Source organism: Larimichthys crocea, chromosome IX (genome assembly GCF_000972845.2).
Source record: "Larimichthys crocea isolate SSNF chromosome IX, L_crocea_2.0, whole genome shotgun sequence".
NCBI lineage: Eukaryota > Metazoa > Chordata > Actinopteri > Sciaenidae > Larimichthys > Larimichthys crocea.
This window is the reverse complement of record NC_040019.1, coordinates 765565-788024: the sequence shown is the minus strand read 5'-3', so window position 1 is coordinate 788024 and position 22460 is coordinate 765565. Positions and strand designations below refer to the sequence as shown.

Sequence of the window (22460 nt, the reverse complement as noted above, 5' to 3'; positions counted from 1 at the left end):
GTGGTTCACAAACAGGGGCGTGGATTATTGCTTGGATCCGCTTTTATTAGTTTTGGTTCCCCTATTATTGTTAATAATTGATAAAAAATTATAGAGTGCCAGAGGGAGAGAGGAACTTTTTTCAGCTTCTTAAGGTGCAATAAAAAGTTTGAGATCCACTGGTGTAAACGGTGTGTTTCTATCACCCTCAGTCACCAGCAGAGGGCACATGGGGCTGAGGCAGCAGGTCTGCTCCAACCTTTCTCTGAGGCTCCCTGTGCAAGTCTTTTCCTGAGACTGAACTCCCTGACACTCTTGCACGACCGTCACGTCCACATGCAGCTGGTGTGTGAAGTGGCCTGTTGCACATGGAATATATTCGAAGATTTTGATTTATTAAAACCGCAATCAGTGCAGCCAAACAACTTAAAACAAGCCAACAAACGTGTGATGTTACACCCTGTATTCAGTTATCTTCCCGTCCATAAGGAAGCGTGTAACACCAGCATGAATTGAACAATCCATCAGCTGCTTCCTTCACTTTTACCCACTCGGAGCTGCTGACCCATGAGGAATATGCAGCTCCGAAAGAGGATGTGATCTAATCACATTACTGCTTGATCAGCCCTGCCTGAGTCATGCTCCTTGACTCCTGGCCTCTAAATGAATCACAGACCCAATAAGTCAGGGACAATTTGTATGTCAACATGATTAAATCAACTGCTTGAATCCTATCCAGCCAAACAACGGGTTTATGTAGGAGCCCATGGCGGTGACACCGTGTTGCCAAGTGATTTTCAGGGACTTAATGTGAACTGAAGGGACTGGCTGCAGGGGGCCTGAAGCAGAGCTGAGTGAAGTCTGAGAGACAGAGAGAGCCTCGTCTTGTTCTTTTTATTCCCAGTTTTACTTTCAAATCCTCTGGTATGATGTTTGGAAGTAGGAAAACTTGATTTAAGCATCATCTATGTAGAGTTTTTCTGTTTTTAAATCAGTGAACTATCCAGAATTTACAGACATGTATCTATGCACATGCACAGGTTTGGATTTGTATGTGAGTGTAAGTTCTGATAACCATTTTTCTTTATACTAAAGCAATAAATGTTTGTTATATAACGTGTTATGCATTGTATGTTGTTGCACAAGGGAAGATTAGCTGGTTGCCATGGTGTCAGCTAATGGGAATCCATTGAAATAAACAAATCAGTGTATAATCATGTGAGTCCGCCATGTTTCTATAGCAGCCCAGAAGGTACAAACCAAACGCTGACTCCACGTAGGAGCATTTATTTTCCACAAGCCACTTTCCCCTCCATGCCTGAAACGAGAGGATGAGGCGAGGGTTATTCAGTCTGTTGCGGTCTGCAACTAACTAATTTAAAGCCGATTTGATTTAAAATTCACGAAGCGATGAAAACTGAGCCATGTTTCATCGTCATTCGTCTTTCACAACGCAAAATTTTCATTTATTATGTAAGGAAAGTGGCCTCAAGGATGGGAATAACCAAGTATAGTGATCAAAATTCTTACAAATTAGTATTTAAAAATAGCGAAGAATTGTGGATTGATTTGATGATTTTATTCAGCATTGCTCTGATAATCAGCTGGACTGTTATTCACAACACCCGACTGACATTTATCGTGTACAGAGAGCGATTTTTGTCAAAATGTCAAACAAAAACACATCTCCACCCAGTTTAGGTAAAACAATGTGCACTTTTTACCTCTCTATTTTTCAATTCACATCCATATGGATCAGTTAATTTGCATTATGTCCATCCCTCACACCGTACTGTGAGTTTATCGCATCGGATTACTGGTAGAGCCTGAAGTCATTCTATCCAGAAACCACTAAAACAATTCTTGTAAACATTTCTTATCAAGTTTGGATCAGTTATTCCTCTTCATGTTGTGGTGAGCAGAGCTTTCAAAAGCCTGTTAACCGAGCTATGTCTGATATCTCAGCTTCCTGCCACTCGCACTTTTCCTTTTAATGGAAGAAGAAGAGTTGGACTGTGCAGCTAATAGGAGTCTTGTGGTTTTTCAGGTCTCATGATTTCATGGAACTGCATCAGACTCACAAAACCCATGACATGGTTGAACCTCCTGTAACTCATTGATACACTGCTGTCTCAATTTCAGCACACAAGGTGTGTGTGTGTGTGTGTGTGTGTGTGTGTGTGTGTGTGTGTGGGTGCTAAATTGTGCAAGGATTATCACATGACTCATGGTTACCATAAGTAGAGGCCTGGTACAGGATTATGTCAAGGGAGGGGAGAAGGCGGGGAGAGGGAACATTCTCCATGAATAAATGTGTTACGTCACTTAGATGTTAAATATTTCAGAGTGTTAAATTGGAGAATAATGCGTCTCTGCTTACCCTGCTTATCCCTTTATTTATTTTATTGTCTATGCCTCTTTATAGGGCTGTTTATTTCAGCAAACCATGGAAACATAAAGCTGTTTTAACACCCTTAATGAAAGCGCTGATGCTGTGGATCATTTTTATACTTTACCCAGCTTGCTCCATCAACATCAACCTAAAAATAAATAAATAAATATGAATGCTGTAGTAAAAACGATCATTTAGACACATTTATGAGTCTGCCTTTGCCCTGCAAATGAAATCTTCTTATGATTTCATGCTCATATAATGCTAATGTTGTTATCAAAATGTGTAAGTGTTGATCCTGGCTGCAGTCTAAATGTTAAAGTGACTCTGGAGGATCCCAGGACTCCCTTAGGCCCTCATTATAAAGAGGAGGTGTATAATTTCACCATAATTTAATTCACGTATACATTATGTCATGTCTTATCATGGCATTTGTCAGTGGGTGAGATATTTAAGGCAGCACGTGAACATTTTTCAGGACCAGGCAGATAAAATCAGATGAGAGAATGAATAATACAAAACCTAGCCTTGACAAAAAGATAAGTTTTGAGAAATGATTCAGCACACAAATGTAAATGTTTCTGCAAACTTCAGCTTCTAGGAAAGAAAGTTCCAAAGCTACCCGAGGTGCCTGAGGATCTGAGGCTGCAGTGTAACTCACAGGAGAGCAGCAGTTCAGTTATACAACAGGGAGATAAACCATGAAGTGCTCTAAAGGTAATAATAATAACTTTGTTTATATAGCGGCTTTAAAAGCAGTACTAACAACAGAGAGCCAGGAGCTGAGGACGAGCAAAGGCAAGACAGAATTAAGATTTAAAATGAGGGTAATGATGGGAAAGACAGCTATAGTCATTAAGAAATACTGCAATGTTAAAAAATGCAAGACAATAAAGGCTATTAGATAAATAAATATATAAAACAAAATCAGGGAAGATGCTAGATTTTGCCCGTAGGCCCACTAATACTTATGCAAAGATGAAACAAAGTTGCAACACTGTGTAAAATATAGATAGAAACAAAATATGACGATATGCAAAACATTAAGAAAACAGATATTTAATTAAAAATAGCACAAAGGCAACTTATTAAATGGTGAAGTTGAGAAATTTCAACATTATATGCTTTGTTATTATATGCCTGTTTTTTGTATTTTATAGGAAAAACATCAGAATCAGAATCAGAATCAGAAATACTTTCTTAATCCCTGCAGGGAAATTGTGTTTGTTACAGCAGCTCCCAAACGGTAAGTTAGATAGTAACTAATAGCAAGAAAAACATTTGAACACTATAGATGTTGGTAACATCCCAAGAAAAAACTTTAACACTACACACCTATAAGATATTATAGTTTAACACTATATACACAGGAATAAATAACCAGGGGCGCCGCCAGGAATTTTGGGCCCCATCACAAAAAAATCAAACTGGGCTGTTGTCACCACATCTCTAGGACCTAACTATCCCATCAAAAGCTTTACAGAACTCTAATTAATTAAAGGCTTGCAACTGTTTTGCATCTTGTAGCTCAATACTAGTACTAGCACAATATTTACTGCTGGAGCAGTAGTTAGATAGTTAGTTAGAAGTGCCAGTGCCCCCCCTCTCCAGTTCCCCTTAAAGTGCAAAGTGACAAGATAAAGTGACATTTGTGCCCCCCCAGATCCCATGCATAAACAGACAGGCTCCCCATCCCCATACTGAAAATAAATAAATAGCTCCAAGATACCATAATAAGTGGCTACTTGGGACTCGGGGAAGATGGAGACACCTATTTCTTGTTATGCTCTAGGCCCCTAGACTGGGGCATAACAAGACTGATTGTTGTAAAGTGCAACATTGTAAAGATGAACTAATTCGAGTTAAGGTAGTTCCTTGTGGTGTATTGAATCAGGTGAACAGTCTCACCTGCAGTGATCAGCAGCTTACAGAGCTATAAACAGAGGGAGAGGGAGGGGGGCGGGGCCTCCGGTTCTCTGTGTTTCTTTTTATAAGGAGTGGATTTGGTGACGTCACGGCAGCCAGCGCCCCTCGCGCACCACACAAGTCGCAGCACGCGCTCACTCACCCCCCCTCTCCTTCCCGCCCACCGCGCGCAGACGGAGAAGAAGCCCCGCGCGGACACAGAGAGCGAGAGACGTCAGTTGAACATGGCGCTGAGCTGGACGGCTGTCACCGGCGTACAGAGGGAAACAACCGCTCCGACGACTGCGACGGTTATCTGAAGACGCTCCAGCGACGACGGGATATTTATATAAATATATAAATATTCTGACAGCCGGAGCCTTCCTCGACGTTTTTATTTTTTTAGACACTTCTGGGATTCAAACGTACCGTCGCAGTAACCGTTAGCTAACGTTCACCTGGACGGTTGGACCGCTTTAACTCACGCGCTGGGAAGCTGCTAGCTGTCACGAGCTTAACACATATAAACACACACACACACACACATATATAAACACACACACACACAAACATGATTCAGTGAACTGTTGCGCTTCGTTTTACTTGTCACTCAGCGTCATATATATATTTTTTTAATAACGCGCCAAAGAAACGTTTAAAAAAAACAAAAACAAAAGGAAAAAATGTCAGACAACCAGAGCTGGAACTCCTCCGGGTCCGAGGAGGACATAGAGCCGAACAGAGGAGAGGAGCCCGGGCATCTCGTCGGTATCGTCGACCTGAGCGGAGTCCTCAGTAAGGTAAGAAGTTTACCTTTTTTTAAAAAGAGATGTCACAATCAAAGTGCAGGGAGGTGCCTGTCTGCATACCAGAGGGATGTTTAGGACTAATCATGGCATGGATATCCATAATCCACATTTCCACACCGCTGCTGTGCTGTGTTACTCTGGTAATCCCCCCTGAAGCAAAAAGGAAAAGCCCCTTTTTGAAACGGGATAGCTGCACCCCTCTAAAATAGCATTGATCCACCTATGAGTCAAGGTAAACACGCGTTCACGTGACCTGTATATGAATTTATTGTGCCAAAGTAGGTTTGCACTTACAAGGACTTGGTGTAGTTGGTGCAGAATAAACATAAAAAAAAAAAACAAGTATTAAAATATAAACAATATAAATATATATACAATATCTTCTCAGTGCTTACTGTGATAACCATGTGGACACATACTGCTTCAACAACTGCATGCAAGGTGCAGGAAAACAACAAACCGCTTGTTAATTAACAACACTGCCAGACTAAACCCCATCACCCCAGTTTAGCCATATGCTTCTGCAGCTTACTTGTGCAAGACCTGGTTTTGTTTTTGGACAAATCGACCACAGTTTTTTTTTTTTAATTACTTAAGCTTCTGGCGAGCTAATGTATTAATCTCACTGTACACTGCTCGTCTGTAAACAGATTGCACGCTGACCCGCTAACCAAGCATATTGTGGGATTAAGCTGATCTGCATCCAGAACAGCTCACCTGTTTCCATCGTACACGTCACGGGTCCTGTGAAGATTAATAGTCTGCGCTTTATGTAAAAAATGTTCTAACTCAGGGTTTCCCATCTCAGATTAGGAGCAGGCGTTACCAGAAAACTGGAAACTAAGCTCCAGTTTAACAATTTCTGTGTAACTTTTATGTGTCTGACTCAACTCTGGTGGTCGTTGAGGCTGGATTTGTTGTATTTGTTTTGGTGGACATTATGAGCAGTATGACACCTTTCAAACAAGCGCAGCCTCCAAAAATAACATCTGATTCCTCGTACAGAGTACTTTAAGATATTTCATGACACGTTAGACCTGTTTTTATTTTTTCTGTCTCTCAACACACTCCCATATATTAATAAAAGTGCTTCATGTTTCAGTGGACAAACTACATCCATGGATGGCAGGACCGTTGGGTGGTTCTGAAGAACAACACACTGAGCTACTACAAGTCTCAGGATGAGACGGAGTACGGCTGCCGGGGTTCCCTCTGCCTTAGCAAAGCTGTCATTACTGTGAGTACTGTTTCGATTCTTCTCCACAAAGCAGCACTCTTCCTATAACTGTAAGCAGAACATACGTTTGTGCAATGCTGGCCCTTTCAACACGTCTTCCGGGAATATACGCTGTTGTTTGTGTAAGAGGGATTCGTTGGCTAAGAGAGAGAGAGAGGAACCATCACTCTTGTTATTGATGCTACCAAACAGTAAAACTTACTGTGGCATCCACTGCTGTTCAAGACCTGAGAGGATGCTCTGTGGATGTTTATTTAAATTGCAAATGTAGCCACAAACTAACCCTGTGTGTCACTGCACCTACAGCTTCAGCTGCTTTTCTGCCACGCTCTACTTTGACCGTCCGTTCGGGAAAAGCCAAACCAGCCAGTCAGCCAGGTGGTGTGGTGTTGTGTTCAGGCACTTTGGTTGCATGCCAATACCCACCTTGACCTTCTACTTTTATTAGTTGACTAGCTGTCACACATGGAGGCTAATCAGTGTAGTCTGACTCGATCATGTTGTGATTCATGGCTTCGTAAATCAGGTCAACAATTTGAGGAATGAGATCAAATCAACTAAGGAATAACCGTTCATCAGCTGACGAACGTGGCGGTGAATTTGTCTGCGTAGCCTAAACAATGCTTGGTTTTGTTGTTAATGATGATTTTAAAAAAAAGTATGAAGGCTGCTGGGAGAATGATCTGGTTTCAGCACTGTGTAAAATCCACAGAACTTGTTTAATCTGCATTTCATGCTTTGTTAAGATCTCCAGCAATAACAACATGTGCGACATAGATAAGAAGTTTTGTTTGTGTGTTGCACATTGATTCAGTCTGCCCTTGTGCGATTGACATTTGTTCAGTGAAGTCCAGGAATGCTGTTTTAGTGTTTCTGACAGTGTGTCCAGTTGTTGCAGGCCTGTTTTTGACCTTGTGACACAAAATGCTGCTTCAGTTTTCCCCCGACCAGAGTACGAGTTTGGAAATCAACATGAGATGAAGGCAGTCTGTTTCTGCTTCCTCTCCCACCTCCCACTCCTTCTCCCTTCAGCCTCTCGCATAGTTTTGAGAAATTTGGCATATCATATATGAGATCTGATTCAGATGTCAGGCATCCAGCATGTGTTTCTCTTTAGTTCACGGAGGAGAGGCTCAGCTCGTTCCTGGATCCGTGTGCAGGCCTGAAGCTGTAGACGATTTGTCGACAGTCCTAATCATCAGGAGCTTTTACGCTCGAGTCTCTCAGACTTGTTCTTCAACTGCTGGCGATGACCTATTTTTATAAAGAACTCCTGATTATGTCCCAAGTTATGCTTGAGGGGTAACTGGCCCCCTGTCAGGTGACTGTTCTAGTTTAAAAACAACATGTGGTTAACACTTCACTTGAAGCTTCATCATGAGACGAGTAATGCTGTGTCACTGTTCAGAGCTGCAGCAGTAGCATACAGTGTATCGAAGCAGACACTCCCATGCCTATCGGATGTTTCATAATATCCTCTGTCGCAGATTCATAAGAGCTGCCACACTCCGTTAAGCACAGAGAAAATGAATCCAACACTGTGTTAACGCCGGCTGCTCGCACTGTTTCACCTTTCATCGTGATGCAGTGGGAAAAAGGTCAGTCATTGACTAAAGCCCAGTCTGCGCCGCTCTCCAAACAGTAACAAGGGAAATAAATAGGTTACTGTTCCCAGGCAGCATACAGCAGGCTTTGCTATTAGCTGTATTTGTTCAGCTTCATCCATTCCCAGCCTATGTAAATATTAACCTCCGCGTGGCGCTCTACTGTAATCACTTTTCACTCCAATGGAAATCTGCCTCTGAAGTCTCGGGCGTAAATAATAACGAGAAACTCTGACAGAAATCTGTTTCACCATGGCTCCCCTCTCACCGTCAGATACAGATGCACCATAATATAATATGTCATGAGACAAGAGCAACCTGCAAGTTATCAAAGTAGTTGTTGATTGAGTTCCTGTTGACTGACTAATCAGCTATTCATCTATTCTAATCATTGCATGTGTGAAGTCAGTGGGGGAAGTTTTCACAGTTTTCTGTCGGGACACCAGATGTGAGAAGGTTTGGTCGACCTGCGAACTGAAGTGTGATTTCTTCATCGCAGAGTGTCCGCAGCGAGTGCTCAGAAACATTTCTCAAACAAGCAACTTCGCAAGGTGCAACGACGCAAGGTTCAGATCAGTTGACCTCGACTCCTGCAACTGGTTGTCGGTGGCCAACCCTTCTTTCCTGTGTTATGTTTCCTTTCTTTAATTTGTGTGCCCGAGTTTCACTTCAACAACAAGAGCAACGTCAGTGGACGTGGCATTTTTTGGGACACATGATAAACAGCTTATGATTTACGCAATTTAAAAAAAAAAAGAAAAAGGACCTACTCTATAAAGTACCTGCTTCAAATTTCAACAGACTGGAAACAACATCTGTTTGACACAGTCTCAACTCAAACTGGACACTGTAGGCTTTACAAAGGGAGTATTCATTGCAGAGCTGCTGGATTGGATTGCATTATACACAGTTCATTTCATTGTGTTCACCACCTGTCTTACACAGTAGCATAGGTGCCCTCATTGTGTTCACAGCCACCTTCATTACTAGGGGAACTTAATTACACTGGGAGTGCTCCAAACAACTAGCTAGTGCTGTATGAGGCAGCTTTGAATAGTAAATTACCAGTTCAGTGAATAAATAATCAAGTACGGGTGGGAAAATATTTTTGGTTTTGAGGAACTCACAATAGCTGGCAAGGTTTTGGCTCCATTCATACTCAGCCAGCTGCTTCTGGAATAAGTTTGCCGCATTGCCAAACTTTGATTTGATCAGGATTTTTGTGGCTGATCGCTGGAGGCAGTACGGGCTGATAGGGATCGTGGGACTCATTTGATTTATCATGTAGCACTTTAACTGTTCTTAACCACATTAAAACGAAGAAATGATGAAGTATCCTGAATTGGAAACTGGTTATTTATTGGCAGGCAACTCAACCAAAGCAACCTGCACTTGGTTATTGGGAGCAACAATAACAGTGTAACTGGGGAGAGGTGGTATATTTCTGTTTCTGTCACCTTGATTCTCTGCAGTTCTCAATGTCTGTTATTTGTTTTAAAGAAGTTCAGGTTGGTATTAGTCTCTTTATAGTATTTTAGGAAGTACTAAGGACTTCCTCGTAGCATTACTGCAGTATGCATTAGCTCCAGATTTAGCTCGCTCTCTCTCTCTCGAGGCCTGCTATCGACCACATCAGAACGATGCCCTTCTTGTTTCTCTGTTCCACGTCCGACAAAGGCAGCTCTGTGAAATCCTTGTTGTCACACCAGGAGAATTCAGACTTCCCGTAGATATCGATGCACAGTTAGCAGATACATGGATGGCAGTCTTATAGCAAACCCTGTGTTGAGAGTTGACTTGGTCATGGACTATCTGGTGGGTGTTGAACATGGTCCTGGTTGCAGCTTCACTGTTGATGCCTCCACAGCTGCTTTTACAGCCGCACACTCCAAAGGCTGCTAACCACCATTTTTAGATCCATGGTCACTTCATGAGAGCGCGCTGGCCTACTTGTAATTCCTCCTCCCACTGGAGCTGATGACTAGTGCAGACTGGATCTGTAGTATGTTGGTGGATTGTTTTGGTGGCTCTGGATCCAGCGACTTTTCTCACCAGCCACTCGAGGTGGAGTTACCAGACAGAGAGATCGATGGGAGGTCCAATCAAAAGTTGCAAGTGACGTCTGCGAGTCTGTGGAAATTGAGTGTCTTCAGCCAGGAAGTGTCCTCATAGCAGGGAACTTCCTCTATGTTGGGGTCATCGGGAGGGTCACGAACCACACTCTAAAGTCTATATATGTGTGTGTGTGTGTATCAGTGATGATGACAAATGTTGTTTTTGCTGTCAGCTTTGTTAATTTAGCCTTCCCCTTCCTCGTGTTTCACTCTGACTGCTCGGTGAGTCAGTGTTTCCTGCACAGGGATCCAGAGTCGACAGAAAGATGTTCCTGGCAAGCAGACCGTAGTAGTAATGTCGAACGAACAAAAAAAAACTATATTGGTCTGAATCTCTTCTGCAGAAAGCATAATTATAACCTTTAATTTTGCACAAGCGAGTAATGGAATCACACAGAATAGAGTTCTGGTGCAGCTCCGTACGGGTTCTGGTGTTTGCGTTGGTTTCAGTCCCTCGATACTGGAGGGAGCTCCCATCCATCCAGATCCAGTTCTGTGACTGCGAACACGTACACCAGCTCTGGAGGGGGCTGGAAGGGAGAGGACGGCCTTTGTGAAGCTGAGTAGGAAGTTTATGTTTGGGGAGAACAGACAAAGAAAAAAGCTGTTTTTGTCTCATCATTTAGATTTTGAACAGGAGGGATGATTTCATAACACGCTCCTTTTTTATAAGGTCATGAAGTTGAAAATGATCCAACACAAACAAGACACACAAACAGTGGAGTGCCTTGAATCAAAGAGTCTGGTACTGATGACCTGAACGTGGGATATAATCACAGCTGAGTTACAGCTGAGCCGCACTAAAAGGCAGGCGTTTATCATCAGACATGCACAGCACAGTGATTAAACAAGAGACAAACTGCACTGGCTGCTGTGCTTGTTTTATCACACACACACACACACACACTGGGCTCTGATAAAATTCGTCTCCTCGTCGTCACAGGAATTTACAGACACGATAAAGACTTGCTGCCTCTTTGATATTCTTCTTTTAACCCGGCACGATAATCGAAGTATTGATTTGTCCCGAGGTCTAAAGTGCTTTTGCTGCAGTCATATCTAAAGTATCCAGCCATCGCTTTCTGCTTCTCCTGTGCGTGATCACAGGAAGCTGAAACCTACACAACAAACTAAACTCTCCATAGAGTCTGTTTGTCTTTCACACACAGAGCCCAGGCTGACCTCATCCTCCTCCTCCTCATCATCATCAGCAGCATGTCACGTCATATTGTAAATTGCAAGGCTGCCACCGTGACCTTCTTGTGATGGATCATTATTTACTGTAGCCTTGGATCCCCGGTTCTCAGACCCAGTTGCAGGCTTCCATGACCCCTGCAGTCCAGAGGTGATCCGGAGGAATCAGTTTTCTCACTTTCCTAGCAACCGACCAACACTAAAATCCCAACTAAACTCTTGCAAGTGTGGAAACACTGCAGCATGGTTTAAGTGTAGAGCATGGGGCGTAGCGTTTACATCGGGTTGACTTTGTTTGTTTGGGTTTGCATGTGCTTTGCACATTCGAGCTGGTAGTTTGGGTCCAGTCAGCGGGTTGTTGGAGAGAAGAGGAGGTTGCTGACGTTCTAACAAATGGAGGGTTAAATATATGTCGCTTCCTTTGGCTCTCAAGCTGCTGCTGACTCTTAAACGAGCATCCCATTTGGAAAGCATTCAGCATTCAGGCCTCATGTTGTGCATTATTGACACGCAGCATCTGGTCTTGGCCCGGAGTGCCGTCCAGGTGTCGAGCAACACGGGCAACTCGCGCTCCTCCAATGAACCCTCTCCATGGTGGGCCATTTATAATCCTGCCAACTCACTGAAGTAATACAATTTTGGGTAATGGTTTAGGCGCCTGTGTTCACCGTGTGATATTAGATTGCAAGCTTGCGATTGTTAATGAGCACACGAGCCGGTTTTGAATGTAATATTTAATGTAGTTTTAATCTTTTATAGATTAATCCCGACTCTGTTTAATCGATAAAGTATAATTAACGCTTTAGCTCACAATACCGTATTGATTCACTAAACCAGAGAATCAATAAGTGCATTAATCAAACAAACACTAGAGTTGTTAATTCAGTCGCTAATTCTGAAAGTGCTGATGAGCCGAACGAGCGGCTGTAGTGCTTCTTGCAGACTCTTGGTCCTCCACAGCAGATAATTGGACGACATTACAGATCTACTCAGACAGGACTCCCACTGTGCATTGTATTGCAGCCAACATAGGAATGTATTTTCCCTGATGTGGTTTTTTTTGCTTACAGTTCGACTGCAGTCTCTCTGAGCATTTCTGCTCGTTCAGGCTTTTCCGGTCCCTTCGAGACGATTCGGGCCAAATCAGGGCGCTGCAGCAAAAAAAATACGCCAGTCCTCCCATTCATGGCGGTAATCGCTTTAGGCTGCGGTGGTGGGGACGCCAAGGAAAAAATCCAACAATTTGCGGCAGAGAAATAGAAACAGACTTTTGGAGAGACGCAACACCACGTGGCATCGATCAACCGGTCGAAACATCACTGAAAACTCTCCCAGTCGAGCCACGTCTTGGTTTATTCTGTGCACCAAGCCAAGACGTCTGCGGTCCATGCTGCGAAATACTGACACGAAGAAGCTTCCTTCGGTTTGTACTTGTATGTTTTAGAGGTGGTCGAGCGACATAGAGGATGAAGGAGGAGATGGAGCACCGGTGGCGAGAAATAAACCGTTATTTTCTGCTTGTTTCACAATCTCAGAACATATTAGCTGTTGTCTGGCAACAAATTAGGCAGATTTAGCCATGGAAAGCTCGAAAACGGACATCCGTGCCAAGACTCCCTCTGCAGTCTGCCTGAGAATGACAGGAAACACATTTCTGCTAAAGTCTATAAACGGATATCTGCGTTTGAACGCAGATAACTAAAGCTAAATTGTTGTCAGACGATAGCTGATGGGTTCTGAGATTGCGCTCCGGCCAGTGTTTACCTCCTCTTATGCTTCTCTGACCACAAACAGAAAGCAGAAAGCTTCCGGTGCTGAAATCTTTGTATCGCATTCATATGCAGAATCTGTTTATAGAGATTACATTCAGCACAGATGAACACACACACAGCGCCGCAATAACCCAGCGCCAATCGCTGCGACGCCTGATTTGCTCTGAATACGACCTCAGTCCTTCTCGAGCTGTGTCCTCGACTGCACTCGGAACAAGCCAGACTCTCTGTCACTCGTATATCACTGCGATTAGACCTCCACAGTGACTTCGCATCGGGAGGCGTCCTTTCAGAGCGCCTGATGCGTTTGGTAAATACCTCACAGGTAAATACCACTGCTGTCATCACCGCTGCTTCACCTCCACCCTCCTCTCCCCAGCAAACACACACACAGTCCCCGGTTTGCCGGCCATGCGAGTGCAGCAGCGCTGACAGGACACTGGAGGTCTATTAGGAATACGCTCCATCCTGAAAGTTGCCTTAAAAGGCCGGTTATCTGCCACTTCTCCTCCTGTGGGATGGTGTCTGAAAATGGAGGCCGTGGTGCCGGTGGTGCACCCTTCTTTATCCTCCGTCTCTGTGAGATATATATACAGTAGATAAACTCACAGTGAGGAGCTTGAACCAGCATCACTGTGTCTGTGGTGGATCTCAGGGGCAGATTGTCGCCCACAGGAGAGAGATTAGCCGCTTGCTATTTCAGGGTGGTTTTATTAGCTGTTCACAGCGAGGAAGGCCAGCCGCCTCACTCTTTCCGAGCGGGAAAAGAGAGGTGTGTTTCCTCTTCCTACGAAAAGTATGTGACAGCAGGCTTAAAAATGTATGACCTCATTCTCTAATCAAGCCCGCTTGGTTCCCATCACTGGCCTCGTTTCGTAGAATTCTCCGGTATCATCTGGATTCGATCGTCTTGTTTCCAAGGCACCGCTGACTAACCCCGACCTGTTGTCCTGTGTTTGTTCTCTTTCAGCCTCACGAGTTTGACGAATGCCGGCTGGACATCAGTGTGAACGACAGCGTTTGGTACCTGAGAGCACAAGACCCCGAGCACAGGCTGCAGTGGATCGACTCCATCGAGCTGCACAGGGTGAGTCACGGAAAACAACAAACTGGGATGAAGGGAAACCAAATCCCTGACACATTTGCAACAAATAAGTATCATGTAATGCAAGGTTGGATTTGTGTGTGTGTGTTGTGTGTGTGTGTGTGTTTCTATCAGAGTATCAGAGAGGGGAGGAGAGACAGGGGAGGAGTCCAGGGAACAATAATCATCCCTCCACCACTGGTGCGTTCGTAGAAAGCCTGTAGGACTCAGGCACTGCTCAGTGTGTTTGTGTGTTTATTTAGTCTAGAAAATATGTTTGCACAAGCACGTGTGTGTGGATGGTTTTAGTACATGTTGCTTTTAACAGAGGTCACGCTCGGCTGAACGTTATCTTAGCCTTGGACTAACAGTCAGCTCAGGGTTAGGAGTAATCCCGTCTCATGCACACACATTTAACACACGGGCGACTCTGAAAAGTGTTAGACCTGCTGAGAAAGCACAAGTTTAATAGTTTTCAGGGGACAAACATGAAACGGTGAGGTCAACCCGTCCTGGAGGAGTCGGCTCGCTCTGGATCGCAGTCAGGACTTTTGTTGTTTGCCTAAAATATCAGTACGACGTGACTTTACACAAAGAATGGTTTAGTAGTAGTGCTCCTGACTTACAAGACCTGTTTGTGGTTATATATGCGCACAGTAAACAGATGGAAATGATGTGTGCAGCGTGACATCTGTCGAGCCTTTCTGGCTTAACCACATGAACAGAAAGTTTGTTTTAACGCAGTTTGGACAATTTAATCGAGCGCAGACACAATCCAGAGTGGAGCCTCAGTTTATCACGAGTCAGTCTGACATAGATTAAGAGACCACACCTTCAGGAAATCCCCCTTTTCTCCAGCCGCTGCTCATCCCAGCACCGGGGAGCCTCCGTGAGTCAGAGTCCTGTGCACATACATGCATATGCACTCCACCACCACCACCACCACCACACCCACAATGAGTCACCACCAAAAAACTCCTCTTCCTAGAAGGCCCTGCTTCCTTTTACTAACCCACATTACTCACAGCACTCCGCAGCCTCCCGTCTCCAGGGAGACACAACACACCACGGCTAACACTTCTCGAGGCTTCTTCCAGTTTGAGAGAGTGAAAGCTCCTCGTATGAAAACAACACGCGTTCCTAGGACACCAGAGTAAACCCAGTTTGTAGTGACAACCAAATGACATGAGTTACAATGTTTCGTGGATTTATATCATCATCCTGCCGTCAGAAGTTTGTGTGCACTGAGGCTTCAATCACTCCTAAACACACACAAACACTCGATCCAGCAGCTGATAAATGTTCCCTGTAATCCTGTTTTTGTTTAGTGTTTTCTGATCATATCGGGCGTAAAGCTGCTTGTTTTTCCTGCCATCAAACGGATGAAGCGTCTCTCATGCAAACAGATAGCACCGTCTGTGCCGACGGAGTCAGCGGGGCAGCAGCATGTTGGCTAAAGGGCAAGCAGCACCGACTGAAATCCATGAGCAGGCAGGCGGTGTTACTCCTGGTCGTTGACCAACAGTTACCCCGAGCTCTCACTAATGCAAGTCACGTGTGTGTGCTCGTCCTGCCCCCTGGTGGTTGAAACCAGACGCGTCTCTTAAAGGGGACAAGCTCTTGTATCTCGTCTGCGTCGTCAGACTTTTCCTCTCCGCCGTAACCGAGCGTCTATTTTGAGTGCCAGGCCGTTATGTAAGAGGGAAGGGGAAGCGGGCAGGTTTACAGGAGGTCACATGATGTTTCAGTTGCGTTTCCATGGTGCGGTGTTGAGGTCACTCCGACTTGGCAAGAAGTTTTTTGGATGTGACACAGAAATAAATGTAAACGATGAATCACAGAGGAATTTAAATTAAGCACCGATGTGATGAACAGCTCATGATGCATGACGATGGCGTGCAGTCATGCTCTGATTGTCTAATAAAGCTGCAGAACAAAGATCATTTCACATGAAGCGTTTGATTAATAAATCACTGAATTATTTCCTCATGCACGGTTTGAATGAATAATTACAGAGCATTCATTTAGTTAAGCCTCTTCATGACGGCGTCACTCACTTGTTTCTTCTGTTTTTGTTTCACAGGCCGATTCTGGATACGGCTCAGAGTCCAGCCTGCGCAGACATGGCTCCATGCTGTCTCTCACATCAGCCACCAGCGGCTACTCTGCCACCTCCACGTCCTCCTTCAAGGTACCTGGAAATGGCTACTGTGGCCGAGGGAGTCATTGGTTTCAATATTGTATCTGCACACATGAGAGATTTTTCTGCACACACACATACATGCATGCTGGAAAGGTCGCGTTGTGGTTCGTGGAGATGCAAACGACTGTTTCTTTCAGAAGGGTCACAGCCTGAGAGAGAAGCTGGCAGAGATGGAGACGTTCAGAGATATCCTGTGCAGGCAGGTGGACACGCTGCAGAAATACTTTGACGGCTGCGCAGACGCCGTGTCGAAGGATGAGCTGCAGAGAGATAAAAGTAAGACTCACACACACACACACACCTGTTTATAAAGCGAGCGACAGAGGACGTCCAGTTAATATTTAAGATTTCTAGAGGTCGTGAAGTTTCCCAAACTGAATCAATACCAATCAATAAAAGATATTTTCTCCATGAACAGGTTAAAGTCCAAAGTCTGCGACCTTCTCATGTGTTCTGTATCAGCAACTCAGTGCTCAGCTGATGAGGCATCGATCCAAACGTTTCCAATAACTCCACAGAGCGGTCTGTTCAACAAAGATCACGTGTTTTTATGGAGTCAGATATTCAGCATCAGTCCACCTTTAGTCTTTAAAAACATTTTTCTCTGTGCTCACTGACGAGTTTGATCAGAAACGAGGCACACACTTGTGTTAACGAGGCACACACCTGTGTTAACGAGGCACACACCTGTGTTAACGAGGTGCTCTAACGGCTCCATAAAAGATATTCAGGTGTAATACTTTATTAAAAGTTGACTTCCAGTGTACTTCTTCATATTTATTGATGAGTCAGGTGTGCTGTCGTTTAAATGTCTAGTTGACCAATCAGATTGCTCGCTCAGTACTGTTTGTTGCGTAATAATAATTAAAAAAAAAAACATTTTATAGAAAATCCCCAACAGATCGATGGTGGAAATAATTCTTGTTTTGTTGCAGATGAACAGTGAGACACAACAGACTCTGTGACGTCATCTTAAACTCGTTTATTCCACATAAAGATTAAGAAACATTTGGACTGTGTGTGTGTGTGTGTGTGTGTGTGTGTGTGTGTGTGTGTGTGTGTGACTCAGACAGCAGTTATTCTACAGTACAAGCCCCCTCACCCTCTCAGCCCATCTTGTCGCCCGCTCATGGCAGCCTGCGCTGGGCGCCTGTGGACGAGCTCGCTGAATGAAGCCCTGCTTTTGTTCTCCTCACCTCCCTCCCCTCGGCTCCTCTCTCCTCCCTCTCTCTCCTCTCTCACCCTCTGTCCATTCTAAAGATGAAACCAGACCATTGTCATGTTGTCCGGCACAGCAGAGTTCTGTCAGTCTGATGGTGCGCTGGGCTGTAGCTGAAGTTGTGAACGGGCCACAAGGCGCTGCCCGGCCCTGAAGCAGCTACCTGTTTACCAGAAACGTTGTTTTGTTTGTTTGTTTTTCAGTCGTGGAGGACGATGAAGACGACTTCCCCAACACTCGGACAGACGGAGAGTTTCTGCACAACAACAACGGCAGCAAAGAAAAATGTGAGTCAGGCAGAGCTCCCTCTGAAAACCTGCTTTCTATTTTCTGACATTTATGAAGAGTTTAACACTCGAAACTGCATCAGCAGAACTGGGTGGAGGTGGTTTGGATTAAATTTGATAACCAACGTCACATTTTGATGCTCAGACTGTTAAACTCTCGTCTTCCTCCATAGCTAACTCAGTTTGGTGGAAACAATAGCAGACGTTACTTTAGGAATTCACCCGTCCCGTCACAAGCAGCATGTTGTTTTACTCTCCGTGCTCGTCTTTTGTGCAGTGTTCCAGTCCTTGAGTCCCAAGGGAATCAATGGCATAGACTTTAAGGGCGAGGCCATCACATTCAAGGCCACCACAGCTGGAATCTTGGCCACTCTGTCCCACTGCATCGATCTCATGGTGAAGAGAGAAGACAGCTGGCAGAAACGACTGGACAAGGTGCAGAGAGAAGTCCGTGTCACACATGTGCACGTTTCCTGACCTCTGACCTCTCCGCGATGCTGGTTGTTTAACGCTTCTGCATGTTTGTGCGTGTAGGAGATGGAGAAGAGGCGGAGAATAGAGGAGGGTTACAAGTCGGCGCTCAACGAGTTGAAGAAGAAGTCTCACTTCGGAGGTCCGGACTATGAGGTGAAGCTCTCGCACTGTTCGTCCGTAACGCAGCATGAATTCTGTGACGTGTACGAGCTTCTGAAGTAACTGTTGACTTCACCGACAGGAGGGTCCCAACAGCCTCATCAACGAGGACGAGTTCTTCGACGCCGTGGAGGCCGCTCTGGACCGACAGGACAAAATAGAAGAGCAGGTGAGCCGAAGATCAGAGGAACGTTTAAAACACGTGAAATAAAAAAGTTCTTGACTTAAACTTCTTGTTTTTTTTTTGTTGGTTTCCAGTCTCAGACTGAGAAGACGAGGATACAGAGATCCAGCCCGGTCCCTCCCGCTGACGTGTATTCCTGCGCCGGCTCACACAGATTCTCCGACAAGGTTGTTCCACCTTCTCCTGCACAAACCTCCCTCATCCACCGTGTTCCACCTCCATCCTTCTTTCATTTTTACATCTCACATCCTTTCTCTCTCCCTCTTCATCGCCTCCTCGCCGCCGTAGCCTCGTAGTAAACCCTCCCCTCCTCTGATAGTCATGGCCCCTCCTCGCGACGTCCACAGATTCAGCGCAGAGGTAACTCACCGCTAAAGGCCCCTCCCACCCTCGTCTGTGTGTCTGACTCACCTGTCGGGACTAAACGCCACGTCTGCATGAGAGTGATGGAAACTCAGCGCAGCAGCATGAAGCATGGCGTGTTTAAAGATCATTCATGTTTCTGTCCATGAACCAGTCGGCAGCTGTTGACTGTAACACGTCGGCCACACACTGCTCCTTTATGTCCGCTCACATAACGTTTCTGTCTTTGTCGTGGCCTGTGTGTGTTTATTGTTGTTGCATGTTGTTCTGTTACTGGAAGCGCTGACGCTGCCGTCCGTTCCCGGCAGACGTGCTGAAGAAGAAGAGATGTTTGTTTATGAGAACGGTTGAATAATTAATTGAACAGTTATTCTCTTTCACATTTCACGTTCTCAAACTTTCTAGTCTTGTTTTTATCCTGAAGAGTCAGCGATATCTTTGTACAGGACGTTGACGAGGTTCAGCTTCTGTCATCCATTAACGCCGCGCTCATATTTTTCAAGTTGTCATCACGCAATCAAAATCCACGTCCTCTCCTCTTCATCGTCTGTGCCCGGCTTTGTGTTCCAGGTGGAGGAGATGGTGCAGAATCACATGACCTACTCCCTGCAGGACGTCGGCGGAGACGCCAACTGGCAGCTGGTTGTCGAGGAGGGAGAAATGAAGGTACGAGGAGGAGAAGCGCCACTGTTATCGAAGCTTCCAAACACGTGTGACTGACTCTGAATGTTGTGCAGGTCTACAGGAGAGAGGTGGAGGAGAACGGGATTGTGTTGGACCCGCTGAAGGCCACGCACTCCGTGAAGGGGGTGACCGGTCACGAGGTCTGCCACTACTTCTGGGACACTGCCTACCGCAACGACTGGGAGAGTAAGTCCTGGAACTTTGAAACGAATTCTTCTGATTTAAGACGAGACATTCTCATCAAACCTTCTCTGCCTCTTTCAGCCACCATTGAAAACTTCAACGTCGTGGAGTCGCTGTCGGACAACGCAGCCATCGTGTATCAGACGCACAAGGTGAGAGCATCACCACGTTTGATTTGTTTTCATGTGTGATGGGCCGATTTTAAAACGCTGAATAATGTGTGCTGCAGAGGGTGTGGCCTGCGTCTCAGCGGGACGTCCTGTACCTGTCCGCCATGAGGAAGATCCTGGCCAACAACGAGAACGACCCCGACACCTGGCTGGTCTGTAATTTCTCTGTGGACCACGACGACGCACAGGTGAGCCGTCATGTCCCAACAGATTCACTTTCAGCATCCAGATCTGCTCTCATTAATATCTTATTAATATCCGTCCTGTCGTCCTCGCAGCCGTCCAGCAGGTGCGTCCGTGCCAAAATCAACATCGCCATGATCTGTCAGACCCTCGTCAGCCCACCAGAGGGAGACAAAGAGATCAGCAGAGACAACATCCTGTGTAAAATCACCTACGTCGCCAACGGTGTGTGTCCGGCCCAGCTTCTAATGTCTTAAAAAAAACACGAGTTAGAAATATTTTGTCTGTTTGTCTGTTATGTATCTATAAACTCTAAAAATGTGACATTTTTCTGTAGTTTCAGACCCTAAACTGACTAAAATCAGTCTTTATTTACTTCACTTCTTCAGCTCCTGTTCATTTAATTCCATTATCATAAGAAATTATTGTCACATACAGCTGGAAAATCTTCTTCTAAAGATAAATAATTGAAGGCTTGTAGGTGTTTGTTCATAATCTGGCCGTTTATGTTTGTGAAACAGACGTTACATTTTATTTTATGAGTTTAAAAACCAACAGACGAGTTCTCTCAGAGAGTTAAAGAAGAAACGTTACAGGATGAAACACGAAATCTGAGTCAGAGATTACAAATCAAAGTGTCGGCACACTTTCCTTCCTTCCTTGTCAAAACATCCTGAGGAGAGCGAGTAAACGAGTGTGGTGTGTTTTTATTTGAGGCTCAATAACCGTTGTGTCTTTGTGTCTTTGTGTCTCTGTGTGTGTGCAGTGAATCCAGGAGGCTGGGCTCCCGCCTCCGTGCTCAGGGCCGTGGCTAAGAGGGAGTACCCCAAGTTCCTCAAGCGCTTCACCTCCTACGTCCAGGAGAAAACCGCTGGCAAAGCCATCTTATTCTGAGGTAACACACACAGACAGATCTGACTTCTTTGTCGAGTACGAAATGCAGAATAATAATACGAAGCTTCTCCGTCTTTTCCAGTGTTGAGACATGAGCTGCACACGAGGCGTTGAGGATCTTCTTCCCTCCCGGTTCTCCGGGTCGTGGCGGCGCCCTCTGCTGGCTGCATTCCAACACCTGCGAGACGTCCACGTGAACTCTTGATAATTCATCCCAGTCGTCCCCTGCATCATGATTTAATCAACTCGTCAGTAGATGATGGTGAATGCAGCCCGCAGCGTGCTCAGCCGCCCTTTTCTTACAGATATATTAATATATAAATGTACGTATGTTCTATAAGAGGTTTGTAAAAACAGAAGCAGATCTTTGCTAATAGACTGAATTCTTTTCTCCGTCATTAGTCATTTCCCAGCTTCCTCGTGAAGCTGCTAACTCTGTTAGTTAACGTTTGATTATTTTTATTTTTTAAAGATGAATATCATCTTTGTATTAAGTCCAGAGGGGCCGTGTTCAACACGCGACCCCGATGATGTAAGACTTGACCTTCCCTGACTGCGTCGCTCTCATGAAAGCGCCTCTGACGGCGCCGACGGAGCGACGGGTTGATGGGAGTATATTTCATGTCATAGCACAGGTTCTCAATGTTGTAAATAGCGTCCAACATTTCTCTGAAGGTCTTTGTGACTTGAGCGGAGCCCAGATGCCTTAGTGTTCAAAACATAGCTACACTGAATCACTAGTGAAGTGCCTCGTGGCTGAAATCCCCCGTTTGAAATCTACCCTGCAGTGTATTCACTGAACCAACAAACCAGGCGACGCCTGCTGAAGGTTTGTTTGTTTCCCACACAGATATTTTTACAAATTCAAAGATGAATTTAATTAAAATTCAGCACGAGCGTCGCAGTACGACCTCTGCCGACGTCATCCAGTCAAGAGATTTTCTCTATTTTCTGTCTGAAGTCCAGAAATTAATAAAAATCCTCGAGTATTTCGAGTGGGTTTCTCGTCCTCGTACGTTTCCTCTGGACTCTGCAGTCGTACACAAGCTAAAGTTTCAGGTTTTTCCAGCTCTCACAAGTCTGTTTTTAAGTTCTCATCACCTTCATTCCGTTCTTCTACCCGAGTACATTTTTCATTTTAGGATTTCCACCCGTGGACAGCACAAAATGTTTCCTCCTGGGTCGCTCTTTGGTTTCTGATTTATTCAGTTTGAACTCTTTGTATTAGAAATGAGTTTGTTTTGTAAATAATGTGTTCATACTAACGCTGTGGGATCAACTTCCAACATGTACTGTGACGGCGTCGCACGTCTTCTGCCGTCTGAAAAAGTGAAATAAAATAAAAAATTCATCCAGTTTGGTTTGTT

At 44.9% G+C, this 22460-nt stretch overlaps 1 protein-coding gene across 8 annotated transcripts; it reads left to right on the top strand.

The window, feature by feature from the left end:
• The first annotated feature begins 4444 nt into the window (after positions 1 to 4444).
• LOC104926607 (collagen type IV alpha-3-binding protein) lies at positions 4445 to 22448 on the top strand. 8 transcript variants are annotated; one of them, XM_019264923.2, is made up of 19 exons: positions 4445 to 5076; positions 6188 to 6322; positions 13977 to 14093; positions 14226 to 14291; positions 16174 to 16281; positions 16434 to 16569; positions 17716 to 17799; positions 18077 to 18246; positions 18334 to 18426; positions 18515 to 18601; positions 18691 to 18783; positions 18905 to 18976; positions 19550 to 19645; positions 19717 to 19849; positions 19928 to 19998; positions 20076 to 20204; positions 20295 to 20424; positions 20966 to 21094; positions 21176 to 22448. In XM_019264923.2, exons 1-18 carry the CDS (start codon positions 4960 to 4962, stop codon positions 21091 to 21093), a joined length of 1965 nt encoding a protein of 654 aa, XP_019120468.1. In that variant the 5' UTR covers positions 4445 to 4959; the 3' UTR covers position 21094; positions 21176 to 22448. The 8 variants fall into 8 exon arrangements, with proteins under 8 accessions (XP_019120468.1, XP_027137742.1, XP_019120461.1 ...); XM_019264916.2 differs by having other exon boundaries at positions 4446 to 5076; positions 16431 to 16569; XM_019264929.2 differs by having other exon boundaries at positions 4447 to 5076; positions 16431 to 16569; positions 18077 to 18234.
• The last annotated feature ends 12 nt before the right edge of the window (positions 22449 to 22460 follow it).

Excerpts from the sequence above, each read along its gene's own strand:
- LOC104926607 (XM_019264916.2), top strand. The coding sequence starts at position 4,960 with ATGTCAGACAACCAGAGCTGGAACTCCTCCGGGTCCGAGGAGGACATA. Across the intron at positions 14,292-16,173 it reads TAATCATCCCTCCACCACTG|GCCGATTCTGGATACGGCTC; the intron begins GTGCGTTCGTAG and ends TTTGTTTCACAG. Across the intron at positions 19,850-19,927 it reads CTACCGCAACGACTGGGAGA|CCACCATTGAAAACTTCAAC; the intron begins GTAAGTCCTGGA and ends TGCCTCTTTCAG.